This window comes from Pygoscelis adeliae, unplaced genomic scaffold, assembly GCF_000699105.1.
Source record: "Pygoscelis adeliae isolate BGI_AS28 unplaced genomic scaffold, ASM69910v1 Scaffold14, whole genome shotgun sequence".
NCBI classification, from domain to species: Eukaryota; Metazoa; Chordata; class Aves; order Sphenisciformes; family Spheniscidae; genus Pygoscelis; species Pygoscelis adeliae.
The window spans coordinates 11,978,790-12,000,844 of record NW_008825109.1 but is presented as its reverse complement, the minus strand read 5'-3'; the positions used below and the strand labels follow the sequence as shown (position 1 = coordinate 12,000,844).

Sequence of the window (22,055 nt, the reverse complement as noted above, 5' to 3'; positions counted from 1 at the left end):
GGGGTTTTGTCGCTGTTGTTGTTGTTTTTTCACAGAACATCCCAAAAGCTAAAAATTGCTATCTTGCCTTCAGGGAAAGTAGGAGACAATTTCTTTGACCATCAATGCCAGAAGATAAACTAGCAGAGTGGCAATATTCATCCCTACTTTGGTAACTCTTAATTTCATTCTCAGAGTAGTCTCCTCCTTCTGAAGGAACTAGGAGCATCAGAGAATAGAAGCAATGAATCAATCCTGAGCTCCACTTATCTCCATCAATCAAAGCAGCAAGCATAGACTGTCCTCTTGGGAGCTGCCGTGGCTTCTTCCGAGGAGAGAGGGAAGAATACAAGTGTCTGTGGCAGGCGAGGAAATTGGGCAACATGCTGAGCTCCCTTTTCGTTACTCCCAGTGACTGCGTTTGCCCCTATACAGCTTACATGGTCTGGGTAGTCTAAGGATGAATGGAAGCTAAAAATGAAAATGCATGGAGGAATTTGAAGAGATTTACTTGTGCGAGACAGTCAGTACAAAGCCATTGCGTCATGCTGGCCTTAAAAGTTATTTTGAATAGGACTTGAAGCAAAACATAATGGGCCAGAATTTCTCACAGCACGGAACCAGATCTCTGAGCAGTGTGAATTGTCCAAAGGAAAATATGAGATGAATATCACCCATAATGATTATTCAGTAGGATAACTGTAGTCAGTTTTGTCTCAAAGGTTGTCTTTAGATATGGAGAAGCTCTGACTAGTTTATCATAAGAACTAACTGACTTCTCCTATGATATGCCCTACAAGGGAAGGATGTTTTATAACAGAAAGATGCGGATTGCAGAACCTCTTGTTGTTTTTTCTCTATTTGTATACCATACCATTTTCTGGGGAAAATGATAGGCTATTTACAGACAAACCCAATCACCAACTGTGGACTGTCCAAATTAAAATAAACAGCAATTACATAGCACTTATCCCTTTAAAATGATTATTTAAAGTTCCTGGATTTCAGGGAATTTAAGATATAGGAAAAGATGGAAGAAGGTTTAAAATACTGAAAAACACCTTTGATATTCTCTATTACGCTAATTTGGTGTACCAAAGGGGAAGGGATGAAAGTTAATGCATTGATATGTAGAAATTATTTGATCGGTCTTTGTGTGGGAAAATAAAAGTGTTTTTCCCCTGCCCATGCCTCCATTAGATTTTACTGAGCAAATTCATATTTGCTTAACGTATCCATTGGTAGCTCTTGCATGAATCCAGCCAGAAAAATCATTTAACTTTATAGGATGCTGAATCCTGGTATCAAAAGTCAATAGCATATTTTCTCCTAGTAGCTTTGCATTTACTTTAAAAGCTTCCCTTCACCTGGAAATAAGGCCTGTCTGTATCTTCACAAAATAGGTGTTCTCTGACACTAATGCAGTGACTAACACTACTGAAAGTAATAGTCCTGTTCCCTTTGCAGCCCAGAGCTCCTAAATCTGCTTTTCGTTATCAGTATAATGGGGTTGAATACATTTTTAAAAGGTGGTAGCTATTGATTACTTAATGGAAAAAGTTAGTTTAAAGAATTGCTGAAGCAGCCCTATTTAGTGCTCTCCAGTGCAACAAGACCATTATCTAGAATAGTGGAACTCATCCTGTAACCCTTATTAATATTTAATAGGGATGAAGCAACATTGAAGTACACTACAAAATAGCCCAAGGCTTCTGCACATGTAGGATATAAGGTTGTTTCAAGGGTCGAAAAAGAATAACTGATTTCCCTGTGCTCAAGCTGTTTATAGGTAAGACCAACAATAAACAATGTTTTTCCTCTTGTTCCTTTTAAAGTATTTGCAGCACATCTGCACTTTAATATACAGTTATTCCTACTAGACATCTTGAAGTGATTGAATGCAGCAGAAAGGTCAGTGTATGTTTAGAGACCGCTGTGTGAGACTATTTTATACTTTCCCAATATTGCTGTGAATCCCAGCCTCCCTCTTTCTATCCCTCCCGCTCCACACTGCAGGGCACATTTGGCTGGGTTGACAAGCCAGTGAAAGGTGTTAATCCTGCCTAATAGAACCATAATCCTTGGGGCTGTGTTTTTATAACATACTATTGAGCTAACCCTTTGTCAAAGGATATTGTTCATCTACCTAATAGCAAAGTCCTTTATGGGAGTTTTAAATAAAATTAAAGTGTACAATCCAAATTGTCCTTTTCAATTTCACAGGCTAAAAACAAACAAATAAACCACAATGTTTAGCCAACAGAGATTTTCAGAGAGATTACAATCAATTAAGATGAGAGCTGTGTGATTTTTTCTTTTTTTTTTTTCCCCCTCAGCGAATAGTAAATGTCATTTTACTTGTCCAAAAATATTCACAAATCTGGGTCAGCTTCTTCAAATAACCTTTGGCTGGAATTATTTTTCAGGTTAGATGGGCCCAGAAATGTAGTGAAAAAAAAAGTTATTTCTTCTTCTCTTAAGCTGCAGTGGTTAGAACATGGACCCAAAATATGGGTACACTTTCCTCTTCTATCTGGCTGTGCTCAGGCCTCTCCCACTGCTATGTCCACATTAATTTTTCTTTTTTTTTTTTGGAGGGGGGGAGCTGGTTAATAAATAAGTGTGAGAAAACAGGCAAAAGAAACAGCAAGGAGCTTTTATTTTCAGTTGTGTTCCAGGGGATGCTGATTTTCTTCTTCTCAAATGGAGACTTCAAGACAAAGTATTTGCACATGGTTTCCCGTAGCTTTTCTTTGTCATATTTTTTTTCCCTCCGCAAACTATTTTTAGTTTAAAAGTGATTGTGTGTAAGAGATAAAGGAGCTAATATGGATAGTAACCCTGTGATTTATGAGCGGGGACAGAATAAGATGGGGTCCTACCTGGATGGAAACACCCAGGGGAGGTATGTGTGTGCTCCGTGTAGCCGGTATCATTTTGATGAACTCCTTCCTTAAGATCACGGTTGCGAAGCCTGACTGACACCTCGCCACCCTGTGCGGCTACTGATGAGTCCCGCAGGGGACTAACTGCTGCCAGGAGAGGAGAGCGTTAAGGAGACAGAGCAGCAAACAGCAGCTTGATAGCTGTGGGCAGAACAGGTACGGGGCCGTACCAGCACTCAGAAACTTGCCAGCAGCTGAAATCGTTACTTAGGTCTCGGTTCAAACAGGTCTTTGTTTTTCCAGCTTTCCAGAGGACGGCACTCCCGCAGCGTTACTAACCCTGCCGTCTGAGTAGGGAACTGGAGGATGGGCGCAGCAAGGGCGGTGTTCCCTGCAGCGCTCGGTGTTTGGGCAGTTCTGCTCCTCTTACCACCACCGAGAGATTTCTCCTTAGCTTCTCTGGAAGCAGGTTCATGCCAGCATTAAGCGTGTCTGCAGCGTGAAGGCAGGCAGTGAGACCAGTTATTAAACCACTCCTTTTCTCCTCCTCTTTTGTTGCCCAAAGGATGGTCTACCTCAGTTTCCTCTGAGGCTACCTTGTGAAAACTCTTACCTGGTAGAGAAGATTGGAAAGCTGTAATGGTAGAGCAGAGCCAGGAGCTCACAGGCCTTTTTGCGGCTTGTGGCGTTCGGGGATGGAGAGCGAAAGGAGGTAGCTGGAGATGCCAGGGGAAGGGGGCACAATGGGCCCTTTAGCAACCATCTAGAAAGATGAAAAGATGGCTCATGTGGCTTGAGGGGAGGAAAGCAATGGAGCAAGGAACTGGTTTGGCTGAAATCACGTGGGCAAGGTAAATGGATGAATAAATACAGGAAAACCTGTAACCAAGTAGTCTGAAATCACTTAAGTGTTTTTCCCTCCAGAGGGGATTTTGAATACTCAGAAATATACTGAGATGATACTGCATAGTATATAACAGTAAACCCTGCTTCAAGAAACCTGATACTGCATTAAAAGACTTTCATTTAGTATGGAAGAGTGAAGAACTTTAAAAAAAGGAGTCGTTCTGGATTTAGCTTTGAGTATTGGTGAAGATATAAACACAAGCTCTTAAACACACTGTAGAGCTGATAAATGTCCAAATTCTGGCTGTTATTAGGGCCACGCTTAAAGGGACTTCTGACTTGTCATCAATGCCAATTTTATGCAGTTTGCCACCATGGGCAGTGCAGAGTCGGACAATTTTGCCTGGGCATGTCTGGCAGGTATTTCTGTGTGACCTCTCTTCAAAAATCTGCTGTACCACTTCCTTCCTTACCATGTCAATTATCCACACACAGAAAGGGTGAAAATTAGAAGGAAGTAAAAGCGATCCATTCACAGCCTCTTAATGCACAGCTCAGGTGAAACAGCCTTTCTTACGTGCTGTGGCACAGGGAAAAAATGTACCCGTGCACATTTAAAAATCAGATTTTTGAGTTGGGGGATTGGGAAGAAAAACATGGGGCCCGCCTGATTATTCTGTTACTTACTCCCTCTGCAACATATGCATTTTGGAAAAAATGTATTCATAATCCTTAGCGGTCCTTACTGATTCCTGTTGGTAAAGAACCGTAAACAGTCTCCCCAGCTGCGAAAGTAAACCGTACAAATTGCCACAGTTGACACCACCATAACCGACTCTATAGCTCGTATAATATTTATGGAAACACCTTTTTTTCTAAGCTCACGGACAGCAATCTTACCTAGAAGTAACTCAAAGATATCTGTGTATAATTAATGTGAAACAGATGTAAAAGGACTCAATCATATCCATGAACTAGTTAGTATTTGAAGCAGTATTTGTTCGCTTATTCATTTTTCTGCTTCTGGCTGTACAGTCACAATTTTTTTTTCCCTGTAGTCACCTCCTAGTTTGTTTCTAGCTGGATGTAGTAGTCCATGGTCCACTGATCTGGGAGGAGTTTTTAACACAAACAGGTGACTTGACAGTTGTATTTAAGTCTTAATAACAGAACAAAACACCATCAGTGAGTGAAGGTTTGTCTTCTCTTTTTTTACAGCGCACAAGCAGCTTTGGAAGCTTTGACCGTTTCAGGCATCACTCGGTATCAAAGACAGATGATTCAGCTGAGGTCTGTATAACACAGAGTTTTACTTTCTTCAGTTCACCTTCCCACAACAGTTATGCAAAAACATTGGGAAACTATTGTGTAAATTTTACACTGGTGAGAACTTTGCTTGTGTACCTGGATCTGTCTGGGTGATTGAGCCCTTGCCAAAATGAACAAGAGAATCCCACCTAAACTTTGGTACTTTGATGGGAAGATTAGAAACAATTTTTCAAAAAGACAAAAGTGCACTTCAGGTTGGTGCGTGCCCAAGGTAACAGGCACGTGTACGTAACCCACAGATGTATCACACTTGTTTTCAAGAACCTGCATAAATCCCCTCAATTCTTGTTTGGATTAAGGACAATAAACAATGGGAAACAACATTTTCTAGCATAAAATATATTTTCTTTCTGTCATTCACACATATGGCGGTGTGCTGCAAACCTGTTTAGGTACACGATTCCCCCAGGAAAATGGCTATGACTGACTTTTGCCATCCTAACTGCATTGGTGTCCTTAATATTTTTCTGTCATTCCTATTCCACTACACTGAATTTCATTTTCATGGTGAGTTGTTGCTTACTTTTTTATTTTGAATCAGATATCTGAGTTGGAGACTATAAGTGACATTGGAGATGCAGTACAAACTAAAGCAGCAAATAATGGAGGACGTTTGGGTAAGAAGATGAGAGCCATTTCCCTTACCATGAAGAAAAAGATGGGTAAAAAGTACATCAAGGCACTCTCTGAGGAGATGGTAAATACAGCTTAAGAATCTCGTGTTTGATGATAATACATGTGAAGTAAAAATGTTATGTCCATTTTTCCCGTTCATGTTTCAATTGCCATCAGTTATGACAATCCATAAAAACATGGTAACACATACTGAACTAAAACAGCTTTTAGTATGTACCCTTTCATGTGCATGTTAATGTACACACACATGCACATATACAATTAAAGCATCACACAGTAAGGGCCCAAGATAGACATAGGAGTTTTACATCATTTAATTTTGCTTTGTCACCAAGGAGCATTTGTATAAGCATCGCAAAGCAATCTCCTGATGTGGACACAAGGGAGTATCAGATGAGCCCCGTTGGCAGTCTGATACTCAACCTGTACAAAATGCTTCATTAGAAGACCTTATCTTTCAGTACAAGAATTATTTCCAAAGTTCATTTTGTAGAGGTCAGCCAGCATCCTAGAGCATGACAACTCATATGCCTTATCTGCTTTTACCTTATCTAATCTTAGTGAACCTATCTTTATTAAACATAAAAAATATATAATGTTTCACATACTGCAAACCCTGTTTTCTCAATATGTTGTGTCAGTGAGTTCAAAATGTTAAAAAACATAAGGAAAGAGGACTTGTCGTATTTAATCATCCTAAAAAATCTAGGTAGTCTGCATCCTATCTCACACATGTGTCAATATCAAATAAGTAGGGAAAATAAATAAGAAACTTCACAAGTAGAAAATAGTGTTTCACAGGATACCTTTAGACAGTTTTTGGAGGTCAAAGACAAGGATTCCTATTTCATTAGTTTAGTTTGCATTTTTTGCTAAAATTTGAGAGGTTGCAATCCATGATTTTTGTATTATAAGAAAGAAAAATCAGAATTTCAACATTTACCTTCTGCACATTTACAGCAACAATTCACATGACAGAAACTCAATGAATTATCTGGTTGGACACATGTGTAGCATAATCTTCATTCCTGCAGGAGATGACGACCACCAATACCAGCCCACTGATTAATCTATGGGCTATGCTGCTGACTGGTGTAACAAGCGCTGTCCTTGTTGAAAACCAATATGGTCTTTCATTTCAATGCTATGCCTTAAACATACCTGTATAGGTCTCTACTTCATACATGCACTGTCATCTTTGCTTGACTTCATCAGCCAACTGATGAATAATTAATATTTCCCCAAATATAACATAGCATCCTAAGTACTGCAGGGCGTTTCAGTTGCATCAGAGTATCACGCACATTGACAAGGTGATGAAATCTGCTGAAGAAATTCCTTTCTTTGAAAGCTCATCACTATTTCATTTAGTTGTTATGTCACCCCTAACTTACCTGTGATTGAAATATGGATCTTATTGTTTTGAATAGGCTGTGATTCCTGAGGTGTGATTTAATGTTATAAACTCAAGGGGCCAATTTCATACACCCTTAGATTTTGTGAGAGAAACCTGCATCTCTTAATTCCGAAATGCACTGGATTTTGAGGCCAATGTGTAGGTCGGGCAATGTGGTGAGCATGGTGCTAGAACACACCGATGCCGTACGTGTGTGCAAGCTGTCTTCAGAATGCCCTGGCTTGGGTGCCAGCCTGCCGCCAAGCGCCCATGATTTTCAGAAGTTCAATGCAAAACACAGCTGCGTCAGCTAGCGCTTCACCATGTGCTTTCAGAATTAAACTTTATACTTCCTCCTCTGAGACAATCAGAAAAAACACCTTATCTGGCTACCTGCGAATTTCCCATTACAAGCCTTTGTTGCTGCTGTGGTATATTGCAGTCTTCTGAGATGGAGAATCAGTTTAGCTGCTTGAGTGGGAGCGGAGTGAAGTGAGTGGGGCAGAGAGGAGACAGGGGATTTCTCCAAGATCATAAGGTGCTAGGGGTGGTGCTGGGCATCCTTAGTACCAGGCATCAACTTCTAAAATGCTTTCTCTCATAGAGTGGTTCTTAATAAAGTGTAATGATGAGATAATCTCCAATGATTATTTAAAAGAAAAAAACAAATGTTTGTCTAAAATGCATCTCTTGGTGGCTAACTTCTGATTTTTGTCTTAAAGAATGAAGAAGGAAAAGATGACAGTGATCCTGGTGGTGGAATACACACTGAGAAGGTCTCCCTAAAAGCCAGTGACTCTATGGAAAGTCTCTATAGTCTGAACAGTGGCCAGAGCTCATCTAGTAAGTACAAGATATCCATACTTCTTATTCAGTCACAGGATCAATATTGTTATTGTTTAAGTCTGAGGTATCAGAGCTGGTGATCAAAAACGTGATAGCAGAGAGCTCTTCAGTCTGGCAAACAAAAGTGTAATTTGATTAAATGGGTGGCAGCTAGGGTAGACATACCTCTCTCCAGAAATAAGCTGAGTGTTTTTAAGAGTGGAATTATTAACTGAAGTAAAAAAATAACATGGATTATAGGGGATGTTGCTGGTATATATGCCATAAATGTTTTTTGGGGTTATCACTGCTATGGTGCTGGCACCCGTCGGGTTGCAATCACTGGGTGCAGCCACACAAGCATCCTCTCTGGGGGTAATGGCTGTAAGTCCATCCTTCGCCCTGCAGATGTGAGGCAGACAAAGTGAGAGGTGTCTCTGAGATGATGGGTGATGGGGCCCTGATCTGACGGCCTCAGGTCATGATGCAGAGAGACACAGTCTGCTTCTCCGCAAACGCACTGAAAACCCTCCCCCAACAGGGTAGTCTCAGTCGGAGAGCAGATGAATCTCTGATGAGAAGTGGAGTTTGCCTCCACCTCTCTATCTGTTGCTCTGCTGTGGACATTTGCTGGGCAACAGGCCACAGCTGTCCATGATGACGTTGCTGTGCCATCACTGCAGGCACCACGTGAGCCCTAAGTGGGGACTCGAGTTGCAGTCCAGACCATTTGCACTTAGTAGCTAATCTGTCCCTGAGACGGAGCTGTGCACTTAAGCAATCTCCTCAAACAAAACCATTTTTATGATCATTTTCTATTATGTGATTTGTGAAAATTGTATCTGGGCTTTACTTCCAACACACTGCTGCTCTTATCTAAAAACATATTTGGATGGGATATTGCAGAGCTTGCTCAAATTTGCTTGAATTACTCTGCCGATATTTTATTGCTCAACTTGGATAAAATGACAGGCAGAAATGTTGATAAGATTAAAATTTCCCTCTGCAATGCAGGTTCCTTTGATGTTTCAGCTAGCTCTGTAATGAAATAAAATAACTTCTATAGTACTTGTTTTCATTTCTCTGAATAAACAGAAGTTCAGCAGAATTAATTCCCTAAATTGCACTTTTAGAGTACATTTTATTAATCTGCAGAGGTAATATTTCAAAAAATCTGTAAGTAAAATATGTAGTCTATTAGTATCATCACCAGAAAAAGACTGTTGTAGGGAAGATGTTAATGAAAGGTCTCCTACCTATTTTCTTCTGTCTCTTGTAGTATGCTTTTTACTGAATGTATTTTTCCTAGAATGTGTCAAAACCAGACAAGAGTACACTTTTTCTCTAATTCTGTGCTTTTGAACACTTTCCTCTCGGCTGCTGTGCAGCATTGCACGTCTGGGCATTTGGTGCAGGAGATCTCTCAACTTGACTGTCTTTAAGGTGGGGTGACCAGCTGCTCAGATGGAACGAGCAACAGGGACAGCCTCCGGTTTGATGACGAAGTCCCTTATAGCGGGCCCTTCTGCGGTCGAGCCAAAGTTCACACCGACTTCACACCAAGTCCTTATGACACCGACTCTCTGAAAATCAAGGTAAGTCAACAACCAGGACTTCTTCTTTTCCAGTAAGAATGCCAGGGGGGCATTTCTTACATGTGAAGAATATGTTTACTAATGCATTTTTAACTGTTAAGCACGTGTAACACTCTAAAAGCAAAGCCGATCTGGTTTTGCAATGCTTCTATAAGGACTTAGTTCAGACAATGCTGCAAAGCCAACTGCTGTTAAAGGCTTTTTAAGGCATAGACTCCAGGTAGGTAACTCATCGTAGTACCTACCTGGATACCACCCACAGCTTTCCTCAGAGTAAAATACATGTTGCTTCCCACATACTAGGTCTGGAGTAAGAAAAACTCGAGATTCATGGGATACGAAGTTGCCTCCACAGCTTTTTCAGTCACAACTAGGATATATCAAAAGCTCAGTGGCACCCATTGTCTTTAATGAAAACAGTTTGCTTTTCCGTTAAGCTTTTCTTTCAGCATATCTTTGAACTATGAATGTTCTCTGGCCCTGACAACATGGCAGGGGTGTCCAGGCTGTGTGAGCAAGAAAAAGGAGCTCCAGACATGGGCCTCGTTGAACATTACTAAAAAAGCCCAGCCCTTTTCTTTTCCTTCCATGCACAGATACATTCAATATCACCATCCTTCAGACTACTCATGTCTGTAATCTGGACTTCTTTCTTTTCCCTCTTTGTAAACACCTTCGTATCCAGATTACATTCACACTTCAGCATCTTTTCTTCTTCACAGCCTCTTCTTTTTGTCAAAATCCTCACCTGTATCTCACTGCAGTCTCCCTCTCCTCCTCCCTGGCCTACATTACAGCCATTGCTCTGCCAGTACTTGCAGTCTTCACCACTTGCCCTCCAGTTCCACCCACACCTAGGGCATTTCTTTCAAAACAGTTTAACTGGTCTTGAAATGGCAAATGTCTGCAGGCTCACATAGGTTCCTTTTTTTAGTCACTGGGGCGGTGTATTTTAGAATTATAAACTAATACTTAGGGTTGAAATCCCCTAAATTTATCTCACAAAATTTCAATACCCTGAATCTGAATTCAAAGTGCGTCTGCAACTTGGCTTAGAGCTACTGCCTAATCCTGATCTGCATCCACGTCTGAAGTTCCTGAGCCTCCATGAGTGTGTAGAATAAAATGTGTGCTTATAGAGCTTTAAAAAAATGTTTGTTTAGTTTCCATTTCAAACGTGCTCATAGCTCTGAGCTCTATATTCTAACAAAACCAGATCACTGGAACACAGTCAATTTCATACTTGGGTTTGTACCAAAACTAGGGTGACCACTTGACTTGCAGTTTCTTGACCAGACCAGGAAAGATTCGAAAGTCTTGGAGTTGTTTAACATATTTTAACAAACTGATTTTTAACTTTGTAACAGAATGCCAAATGAAGTGTGTGTACACGGGGATTTGTTGGGTAACTCTTTAAAGACTTTCAACATTTTTTAAATTCTGTGGTACCTGCCCAGAAGAGAGGACTCAATTCTGCAGTCATGGGAGCAAGTTGTGTAGGGGGTATGACTTACAAGGGAGCCTTTTTTCTACAAGAATTATTCAGAGTGACTGTTTTGCTGAGCTGAGACCTTGGTTCCCACAGCGTGGCTGGCAACACCTTTACCAAAAAGCCTTCTTGAAGTAGCTGTGTTGTCACTCTTTTTTGCACTCACATTTGTGAGTGAATGCACAAGTGTGGAGAGCTGAAGCCTTTAGGTCTGTCTGCTAAGGTGCCTTCCACTATTTTCTCAGTCAATTGTGTTAATAATAGTGGGAAAACTTGTCAGTCCTTTGGGAAGGACAGACAGGAAGATATTAAGGGAGTTAAATGTTCTTTATTGCCTTTGAGAAATGTAGCCAGTGTTTTTTACTGTAAAATGGGTAAGAGTCCACCTTTCACATAGCTCAGCTATCAGTTTTTGAAGACCCTTCAGATGCTGGATAATAAGATTATTGTGTAAATGATTTGGCACATATTTGGAAAATAACCTCACAGTGTTCCCTTGCTTTTTGCCAAATCTACGCCCGCTATCCATGGCAAAAGTTGATTGCTGATGCAACCCTATCCCTTTTCAGGGATCAAGTGGAGCACAAAAATGGTGAGAGGGGCTGCTTATGCTCATCTCTCCTTTGCAAAGGTTTGGAGGCAAGGACTAACTCCATTTTCTGTAATTATTTTGCTGGGATTTTATAAAAGCGGAGGAGCTAAATCTAGGTGATTTTAAAAAGTTACTTTGCACTGATTAGTTAAGACTCTGTGCTGTCTGTGCTGGTTTTGGTCTGTAGCGGAAAAGCTACATGTAACAAACCAGATGTGTAAGCAGTGGTGTGCTTTTTTAATTGTTCTAGAAAGGAGACATTATAGATATCATCTGTAAAACCCCCATGGGCATATGGACAGGCATGCTGAACAACAAAGTAGGAAACTTCAAGTTCATTTATGTGGATATTATCTTGGAAGAGGAAGCCGCACCCAGAAAGATAAAGCCGCACAGAGGAAGCAAAAGGACCAAGCCTAAAACGTTGCAAGAGCTCCTGGATTGTGTCCACCTGCAGGTCAGGCAATGCGTTTCCCAGCTGTATTTGAAACGTTTCATTTCTGTGCGCTCAGGTTTGGATGTCATTTACAGGCAGAAGTAGAAAGGCAGGTTTCAGCAGTTTTGATGTCAGCAAAGCAAAGCAGCTTCGTGTCTGTCTTATCTGATATGAGTGGCTTACAGAACTGCATTTTATCACATCATTTGGTTAGGCTAAGAGACTCCATTCAAAGAGGCACAGCGGTGACTTGTCAAGTCACCGTAACCTGACTGCAATTGTGTGCCTAAGCGTAGGAGGTGTGTGACTGTGGGCACCTCAGGGACAGGACTGCAGTCTGACTCCAGCGCCAACATTTAGAATTTGGGTTTCTAATTTCTCGTGATCTTTAGGGAGCAATAGCCTTTTTGCACTATGCTCATGTTGCGCCTCTCTCCCTCTCCGCAACCCTAGTTCTTGACTGAGTGTCAAAGCGTAATTAGGTCATGATTTACAGGTAACATTTTTAATAACGGTTATTGCTTTGGTGCTGATGCAAACACTCCTTTCCCTGGAGTATGCGCAGTTTCATACTGCGTCGACATACAGCTCAAGGGGGACCATCCGTGACACAGCACGACCGAGGGCTCCCTCGGCTTCTCACCCTCACTTATAGCGAAGGGCTCCTTCTGTGCAAAGGCAGAGCACGCCCTACCTCAGAGGCCCTCCTGGACCCAGCATGGGAGGCACTCACGGGGTGACCCACGAGAGTCCAGACGCTCAGCAGATTAAATAATTTCTGGCAGAGCTCTGTCCTGGTCCAATTTGCTGCCGGACTCTGTTAGAGAACTCGGGCATAGATGCTGGGATGGCCAGGAGGACCCCCAGGCATCTCCGCCTCTGACGTCCCTTGCTCTCCAAATCTGGTTTTATGCCAAAGGCAGGTCAATCAGACTGGAGAATGGAGCTCATTTCAACCTGACAAAAAAGTAAAAGAGAAATTGTGTCTATTCCTCTGCTAAACACAGTGACTGTTTACATGAGAGGATTTGCTTGTTTCTTTTTGTAGGAATATGCCTCAACCCTCTTGCTAAATGGCTATGAAACTCTAGAGGACTTAAAGGATCTACATGAGAGCCATCTGATTGAATTAAATATTTCAAACCCAGAAGACAGGGCAAGATTGTTATTAGCAATTGAAAATCTACAGGACTATGACAGTAAGTGTTTAAGCTTTGTTAAGTCATGTGCAAGTTCTAACTGAAGAAACACATTTAAAAAAATAGTGATTCTCACACTGATCTGTTAAATGATTCTTCTTTTAAATATGAAACATGGAGTCAGATGGTTTTCTTATTTGTTCAGATAGCAAACTGCACAACTCTTCTAGATATGTATATGATCACTATACTAGTAACACATGAATGATTTAAAATTTCTTATTTATAGGTCCTACACTAGAGATTGGTAGCAACTATTGCTTAAGAACAACCCTATTTATGGTTGGGGACCCAACCCCCAGAGAGGTAAAGTGACTTCCCAAAAGTCACAAGGTCTGTGCAAGAGCAGAAAATAGAACCTCTCAAACTCTGTAGCAGTGGCTTAACCAAAATAGAGCTTACTTCAAATAGCTACAGTATTCTTTAAATTTTTTTAAACATCATTCTGCAGAAGAATACAATTTTTCCTTCCCTCACTTCATCCCACACTTAAATCCTTACCCAAATCAGTTTCTTTTGTAGGAAGGTTTTGTAAAAAAAATAAACATATACTAATAGCTGGTTTGCATTCTTTTCTCAAAATGAATCTGACTTGAGTTTCCGGTAAGCTTCCGAAAGCTGATCATACCGTGTGTGTATATGTATGTGTATTGATCACCATTATGTTTTCTTCACTTGCTCCTGGGAGTGGAAAAGCTAGGATACAGAACAGAAAATACTGTTCTCATGATATTTTAATGATATTTCCAGCCTGACTTCTAATTTTAAATAATTTATGTCAAATTCCTAGAAACTACAGCTAAGCATCTACTTAATTAGACACTCAGGCAAAACAGGAGATGTTTTCCTCTTCATTAATATTCGTGCATACTCACCCCTATGCTAAGCAGTCATTTCATCAAATATGCGCTTGCAATTGAGAAGCATCTGCAAGAAAGAAAGGGAGACCTGGAAAAGCAATGTCTTCCTGGGATATTTTAATATCAATTCTTGTCAGGTGTCCACTCTTTATCTCCTCAGTAGGTAGGTAGCTTTCCAATTCTCACTCCAGCACATGTACATATGTATGTGCATACCTGCATGCACATATATACCCTACGTGCTTCAGGACATAAATCCCTCTGGGTTTCTAAGTGTGTCTTTGGCTACCCCATTCATTCAGCTTTCCATGCAGATGTTCTTTAATCTCCCTCTTCGTGTCTTTGCTGACCTTGTCTTTTACTGTACGTTTGGGCTTTTTCGGGACCCCATTTGTACATGCAGTCTTTCCTGTTCTTAGTTGGCTTCCAGGGAAAGGTAAGGTTCTTGCAAGCACATTGGAGAGGCATTAAAAGGGTTTTCCTTGCCCACCAGGTTCAGTAGTTCCTTCTGGTCTCTGGCTTTGTGAGATGACAGGCTAGAAAAGGACTCTTGAAGTGCTGTCTATGTAGAAGTAGTGGTTGAAAGAGTGAATCCAGGAAAAAAAGGTTACATTTTCCAAGAATTGTATTGCAGGGATCTAGCTGGAAATCATCTGAAAATACGTTCATTTCACTAGTCTGTGCTTAAACTGAGTATACATATACTTGTGTATACTTCTTGGTAAGTAGTCTTGCTGCACTTTCTGCACCTGTGTATGTTTGCACTTGTGCATGTTCTTCTATATCAATATTTAACACACACACACAAAAAAGAAAAATGCTAGATTGTAATTTTGCAGTTTTGCATCTGTGTGAAAAACAAACCCAAAACCTAATGGTTTTTAACAGACCACACGAGCGTCAAACTATTCTGGAGTAGTGAGGATATGGTTTACTATTTATATTCCTTGTGTAACAAAAAGCATAGCAAGCAGCCTTAGACACCTAACCTTTTTAGAAGATGACACCAAGTTTTTCTTTTTCTGAAGGTGTCTTAACACTTAATATTCTACATATACCTGTGCAAGGACCAAACCTAACAAGGTCCCTACATGTCCCATATATTGAAAATTAATAAATTTACCTTAATTATCCAAATAGGGTTCTTCCTAACTGGCAGCACTTCTCCAGGCAAAACAGTGTCCCTGATGTTATCTGTATAGTAGTCTAATAGTTTAAATTCTTGTAACGGTTCTGGAAATAATAACATTAAATCTTATAAAGTGGCCCATGCTACAAAATCAGTGATGACACTGTAATCTTAGATCAAGAGATGAAATTAATATTTGCTTCACATCCACTTTAGATAGGTATAGCCAATCTTTCTAGTATTCAAATTCAATAAAATAATATTCCCAGAATTTATGAATACTCACAGGGACCAGAACCAAGACGTCTTTATATATCATGCCGGCTATAAGCATTCATTTAAGTCTAGTTGAGTTTCATAAAAGACTCATGTATATTTTAAGGTAAGCCACACATAAATATTTTCCTGGTTTGGGATACTGTCTTGAATCAGGACTGAATCAAATCCTTGCCTTGTCTGGTTGCCAAAGGTTCATAGCATTTGTCACATGACTGGTAGGGACAGAACAGAATTTAACAACCTGCTCTAAAAAGGAAGATACTAAAGACTAAAATTGATAGAAGCTATCTGTTAAGTCGTTATAACGAAAGATGGGGAGTCAAGATGATCTTGGGGATAAGCTCAGCATGAGTCTGACTTCGTCCAAATCATTTGACCTCTCTGTCCTTCTGTCAATCCGATTGGAAAATTGGGTTGAAAGAGCTGGGTGCTACTGCAAAAGTGAATTCTGCATCTGAACTGAACTTTCCCAGGTCAATATTTTTTTTTCCTAAATGGGCATGACTCAGTCCAGCATAAATGATTTTTTAATTGAAATTGATTTTCTGCATTGCTTAGAAGTGAGCAGCATAATTACCCACAGCTACAAGGTAATCTGTTTACTGGCCAAGAGTAATCTAGATATAAGTTCAGCTCTTTTCCAGGTAAAAGTTCACTCTTTTTATAAGCTTTGTGAAAAAATATACTAAGGCCGTAGACCATATTTACTGTTCTAAGCCCATCTTTCTCACAGAGCTTGGAATACTTCCGTGTCTTTGCATTACATTCATGCTTCCATGAAGCACGTGTTTGATTAATGGATGGAGTCTCAGGTATGGTCCAGAGTTGAAATGCAAGGGTTTCTGAGTTGTTGTGACTCTGCTATTATTCAGAACAGCCAAGCGTGCTGGAACATAGCCTCATTTTACTAGATTCTACTATAAATGTAGTAAAACAAGATTTAATATTTCTTTAATGTGATATCTGATATTGTGAAATGTCCAGATTTTTTTACAGGGCTTTTAATTTCTTCTTCTTTCCTTGGCTTTTTCTTGACATTTATTGTATGTTATACTAAGCCATTTCTTCATGCCGCATATTCATGATTATATAGTTCATGTTGCAGAATGAACAGTTATTGAGTTTTCTAACCAAAAGACCTGCAGCAATAGTTTCCACATTATATGCTTCTTAAAGCTGTCCAAAATGTGGGATTTCTGGCAGTGAGAATTTTTTCATCTTACATTTGACTTAGACCTGAATTAATTTGAAAGGAAAAACTTTACCCATCTTATACCAGGAATTAAAAAGTAAGTTTTATTTGGCAAATGCTACCGCATAGTGTTTTTTAAGCAGATTTTTCTTCCTGGTACTGCACTATCTTCTTTCTACCTTTCCTGGGAGTCCAGGGCCAAATTCACCATCTTCAAGTACTTCACGTAGCAAGGCTGTCCTAGAACTGCAAGGTCTTGGAAGCTCCTCACAACCTTCCCCCCCTTCCCAGATCTCTTTTTAGATTTTCTGTATGTTGATCAGACCTATATATTTGGGACAAAATGATTGGTTTCCATGAATTCATGGTTAGGGATGAAAAAAAAAGCTCTTTTTCATAAAGTATTTCTTAATAGCTTTCCATTCTTCTCCCAGATGGCTTCTAGACAGGAGATGGATGTCTGTGCTTTTGTAGGATGCTATTTTTAAAGTGAAGCAGTTGCTGGATGGTTAATGAATAAAGTAATAAAAGAAGTTTGGAACTTTTTTCTTGACCGCTTCCCAGGACACACGTTTTTGTGTGTGCAAAATAGCCTTGATTCTCTTCTCACTTAGATGATGTAAGTCAAGAGGTTCATTCCTCAAGTCCAGTGGGTTACATTAGTCCAAAGCTATTCTGAGTTAAAGAAGAATTAGACTTCATTGGATATGTGCATACAGTTCATTTTACAGAAGAAAAAAGGTGCATATGTGCAATTTGAGGGTAATATTTTATGCTTATCTCCCCAAATCCACTTCCTTATCTTACTTTCTAAGTGCCAGATCATACTCTAAATCCCACTGCCAGTACCAGATAAGGCTTGTTCCTTATTTATTGTACTTGCACAGCAAGACAGTAGACAGCTGAGGACACAACTTTCAGCTCTCAGTTGCATTCCTCACATGAGGACCTAGCATCAAGAGTACTATTTTACACTGAGCAGTCCCTTTAAGTATGTGGGATTACACAGTATCATGTCAAGGTCAAACAGTGCTCAAAGACAATCTCCCCTTCTGTATTGTGGTACAACTCATTGACCTGGACATAGTATTTCCAGATTTCCCAAGGAAGCTCATCCTTGCATGAGTATTAGTATTTTCCACCTTTTTTCAGGCACATCTGTTTGCTTCCAGATTTTAGAGAAAAAAGAACCTTCTCATTTCTGTTTTCACCATAGACTCTCCTCTCACATCAGTTCAGTATCCCTACCAGAAAAGCTATGCCACTGACTTCACTGAGTGCAATTTTTTAAGTTGCATGCCTGTAAATATCCACAAAAGGTTTACTCCTTTGAGTCCCCAAAGTATTGCATGTGTATACAGAACCACTTCAGGTTTCTCTGCTGCTTTTTCAAGAAGTATCACCATTCACTGCTTCAAAACAATCCTTTCTGATTTGTGAGTTTTCATTTCATTTGAACACTTAGGTGATCTAACTGATACAGGCACTACAGGTCGATACATGGCCTTCATACGTACCTAGGAGGTCTAACATCAGCCTTGAAGACACACCTCGTTCTATTTAGTTATTGTATGCTGCACCTTCCAGGAAGGCATACAAGTGACAGCCTAAAGCATTGTGCTCCTAGCCCAGTTCTCCTTCTGGGCAAAACTCATGAAGGCAAACTCTCGGAGGGCACGCTCATGAAGTACGGCTTGCTGCTGGGTGACCTTCTTTTTTTCCAAGACAAAATCCAAGCCTCCTGCCACTCATCTGGTTTAAACTGACATAACCACACAGGAGTCAGTCTGACCTCTGTACATTCTTGAGCTGAATTGCCTTAAACCTAAGCTTAAAGTGCTTTCCTCATCAGGACTTTAAACTCATTAAAAAAGGGGAAGAAGCTGGTGAAAGAAAAAAGAGATCTATCCCTGCATGTGTCATGCACATCTATCTCATTGAATAACAAATATTCATTTCAAAGATCTAAATAGCGAGGAAGATAAGTATGCATCACGCATCTATTACCAAGGTTAAAGGCCTCACATTTTTTTCAGAAGTCTGAATATAATCCTACCGTCTAAAGTAGTATTAGAATATATGTGTCAAAATGATGCATATCTTGGACTCTTCTGGCTATATCATAGACAACAGTGACTGAAAGCTATTTATCTTATATGAAACTGCTTTACTGTATAAAAATGATAGGACTTCCATTTGTTGATAAGATAGCTATTTCTGATGATTCTGCAACATCTAACGGCAGTTTAATTTTATCAATTCCTGTTTCCTGTGCATTGTATCTTTCTTCTGATGTCCAAAAGATTAAGACAGCAAACTTACCTTTACTAATGTGGAACTTGAACATGTACGTGTTAGAGGAAGGAATTAAGTAGAACTGAATGCAAGACCCAAAAGCTAAAAAAAAAAAGGCAAAAAAAAAGGGCGTGGTTTCTTTTCTCGTGAAGCAACATCTAAAGCTGTAGGCTACATATATTTATAATACGCAGTATCCTATTCAAGTGGTTTAGTAGTTACCGCATAATTTTTAAGGCTGCTTTAAAGAGAGGAAAAAAAAAAAAAAAAGCCAAAGTTTGCTTTCAGTCTTTTCTTCTTAAATACGGGGGGCGGGGTGTTCTTCAACTTTTTCTGCTCAGAATGAAAAATAGAAAATATAATATTATTACTGTCTCAAACACCTGAACATTTTTGGTTTTCAGTTTTTCATGTAAAAATTTCTTCCAGCGTTATGGGAAGAAACAGAAGTTTTACATTTCTGTATGTTTTCTAAATAGAAACTTCTTATTCTCCTAGCGGACCTAAATTCAGATTTTAAAAAAGTCTCAGTTCCAAGCTTGTCTGTGTCTTTTTCCCTGAAACACACAGGGGAAAGACATTGCTACAAAAGAATTTAGGATCTGCTTTTCACATAGGAGCTACTCAGATTATCACAACTAGTTACAGGGCACTAATACACTGACTGAAACTGCGTTTTCTTTTTAATCCACTAGTTACTTGGTCTTCTTTCCATTGTAAAACAAACAAAAAGTGGATGGAGGTTCCTCTTTGACCTTGAAAATGTAAACAGGATTAACACTTTTTAGGTCACCGCTTGCCAGGGCAGCGGATGATGCTAGAGAAGCTAATAAAAGTACCAGCAAGCAGCATTAGGCTGATGAGGGAATTACAGCGAAGGGCAGGGGAGCCCTGCCTGCAGCCGCGCAGAAGGACTTCACCCAGCCACCGGCTGAGCTCTGTCACCCCACAGCGACCAAGACCTGGGTCATCTTGGCGCCGGTGGGACGGGTGCGAGGACCTAATGACACAGTTTAGACAAGGCTTTACTGCGGCATCTGCTGTTATTTGTGGTAAACTACTTCTGTTGCTACTAATAGCAGCAGTAATACCTTCACTGGTGTAATGCCTTTTGTAATTCCTTCCTGACTTAAATCAGAAATCAATTGGACCCTACGTGATCAAATATTTTCCCTGCACAGAGAGATAACATTCGACATGACAAACTGTGTTCTGTAAAGTGAGGAGATCAAACAGTTACAGATATCAATTAAATCTGCTGAAAGGTGTACTCTTTCACGCAAGTGCAATTAATCATTATTTTATTTGGGAACAAGGTGGGACTTCTATTCCTTGGAAAATATTTAGAGTAATCTTTTTTTTTTTTTTTTAAAATACATCAGGTTATGCCTATAACCTCAGGCTTAATGCAAAAATGACTAAGTTGAGACTTTGGATTCTTTCCTTCAAAAATCAGATTAGTTTATTAACTTAATTAGGCAATTGAAAGTTAGAAAATATTAAACAGAATTAATCAGTCCAAATGAATCTACAAGACTTCCACCAAGACCTAAAAATGCTTCTCAATATACCAAAATGCTTTGTGAAACAAGTTCATTGAAATCTCACACAATGAAGAAAGGTACTGACTCTCCTGCTGTTCCACTTCAATATTTTCAGAGTGCAACATTTCAATTTTTCATTTCTAATTTATTCTTTGTTATACAACACAAGATTTAAAAAAAAAAAAAATCCAAATTTAAAATCTTTCCCATCTTACCAAATCTTATAACTTCCAACAATTGAAACAAATGTCAGTATGAATTTTCCTTGTAGAAATTTTATAATTCTGGGAGCTAAACTAGATTTAGATTTTGACGAAGGATAAAATCCTTCATGTATTAGGACTTCCATTCTGCCTGGACTTGAATTGAGACAGCTTAAATCTGACTAAAGATTGCAAGCTAAATATTTAACCATGGAGTAACAAGTCAAGTGAAGTAAGCGAACTTTCTTTGCAAGAGCAAGAAGGTACCATTTTTCTGAAGGGCTAAAATCTCGGGTAAAACCACCTGTTTCCTGTGAGATTTGTTCCTCATACTTTGTTTGGAAAGCAAGCCACAGTTTGAAGTTAAAAATACAGTTACAGGAGGACAATAAAAAACAGAAAAATGTAAGTAAAAAAAAGTAAAAATTTTATATTTTATAGCTTGTTTTCTCAAGACATTTACTGTGAGTAAACATCATGTATTTCACAACCAGAAAATATGAACACAAACTTTAACCACAAGATATATTAGATTCATCATATACAGGTATATCCTGTCTGCAAGGCACCAGCTTGTTGAGGTTTTTTTGAGAGGTCTGTCGATACTCTTGCTGAGTTGCAGATTTTTGAGTTTGAACAGATTAGCCATACAGCAGCTAAACAAGGACAAATTATTTGCAAGATAATTTGCTTCTACATAGTTTTGGAACAGTGTTCAAAAACCATACAGCAGGAGTTAGGCATCTTAGCTCTCTCTGAGGCCTTTGTGTTTTGGAAAATAACCTTTTGGATAGCAAGCTAAGCTTAGGTATTTTCCATCAGCCACCCACTCCCACTGAAAAGTCCAGTGCTTTAGAAAAACTGATTACCACATCTTTATGCTAAGCACTTCGGAAGACCAGCACATTATATCTCACTACACATGCACAGAGTAGGTAAAATGGCAGGGGTTACATTCAAAAGACACAACATCTATAATGCAATGTGTTATAAACAAGGTGCAGTAGGCTACATGATTAATTGCGTGAGCAGGCTCTGGAATACATGAATGCGGGAGGGGAAAAGCTGCCATCTCTACTGCGGGCACGGTGACCACGCATGGTGACTGCTGCACCTGTGAACAGCCTAAAGGACTTCAGTCTAAAGGATGAGGCCAAAGTCTCCGGCATTCATCTCTGAGCAACATACTGCAGGATCAAAGCCAACCTCAACATCAACTTAGATGTTGTTACACTCATGTAATCATATTTTTAGTTCTTTGATGCTGAGGTTTCTGTTTCTGATTGACAAAAGATAATGATCTAGTCATGTGTATATTACCAGCTCTGTTTCTACAGTTCTTCAAG

The 22,055-nt window shown here is 39.6% G+C and overlaps 1 protein-coding gene across 1 annotated transcript in view; it reads left to right on the top strand.

The window, feature by feature from the left end:
- SAMSN1 (SAM domain, SH3 domain and nuclear localization signals 1) overlaps positions 1 to 22,055 on the top strand; it is a 37,665-nt gene that overhangs the window by 13,566 nt on the left and 2,044 nt on the right. The window contains exons 2-7 of the mRNA XM_009327787.1: positions 4,929 to 5,000; positions 5,581 to 5,736; positions 7,794 to 7,914; positions 9,340 to 9,491; positions 11,823 to 12,029; positions 13,057 to 13,207. Of these exons, the coding sequence (XP_009326062.1) occupies positions 4,929 to 5,000; positions 5,581 to 5,736; positions 7,794 to 7,914; positions 9,340 to 9,491; positions 11,823 to 12,029; positions 13,057 to 13,207 (859 nt within the window). The remainder of the gene's footprint in view (positions 1 to 4,928; positions 5,001 to 5,580; positions 5,737 to 7,793; positions 7,915 to 9,339; positions 9,492 to 11,822; positions 12,030 to 13,056; positions 13,208 to 22,055) is intronic.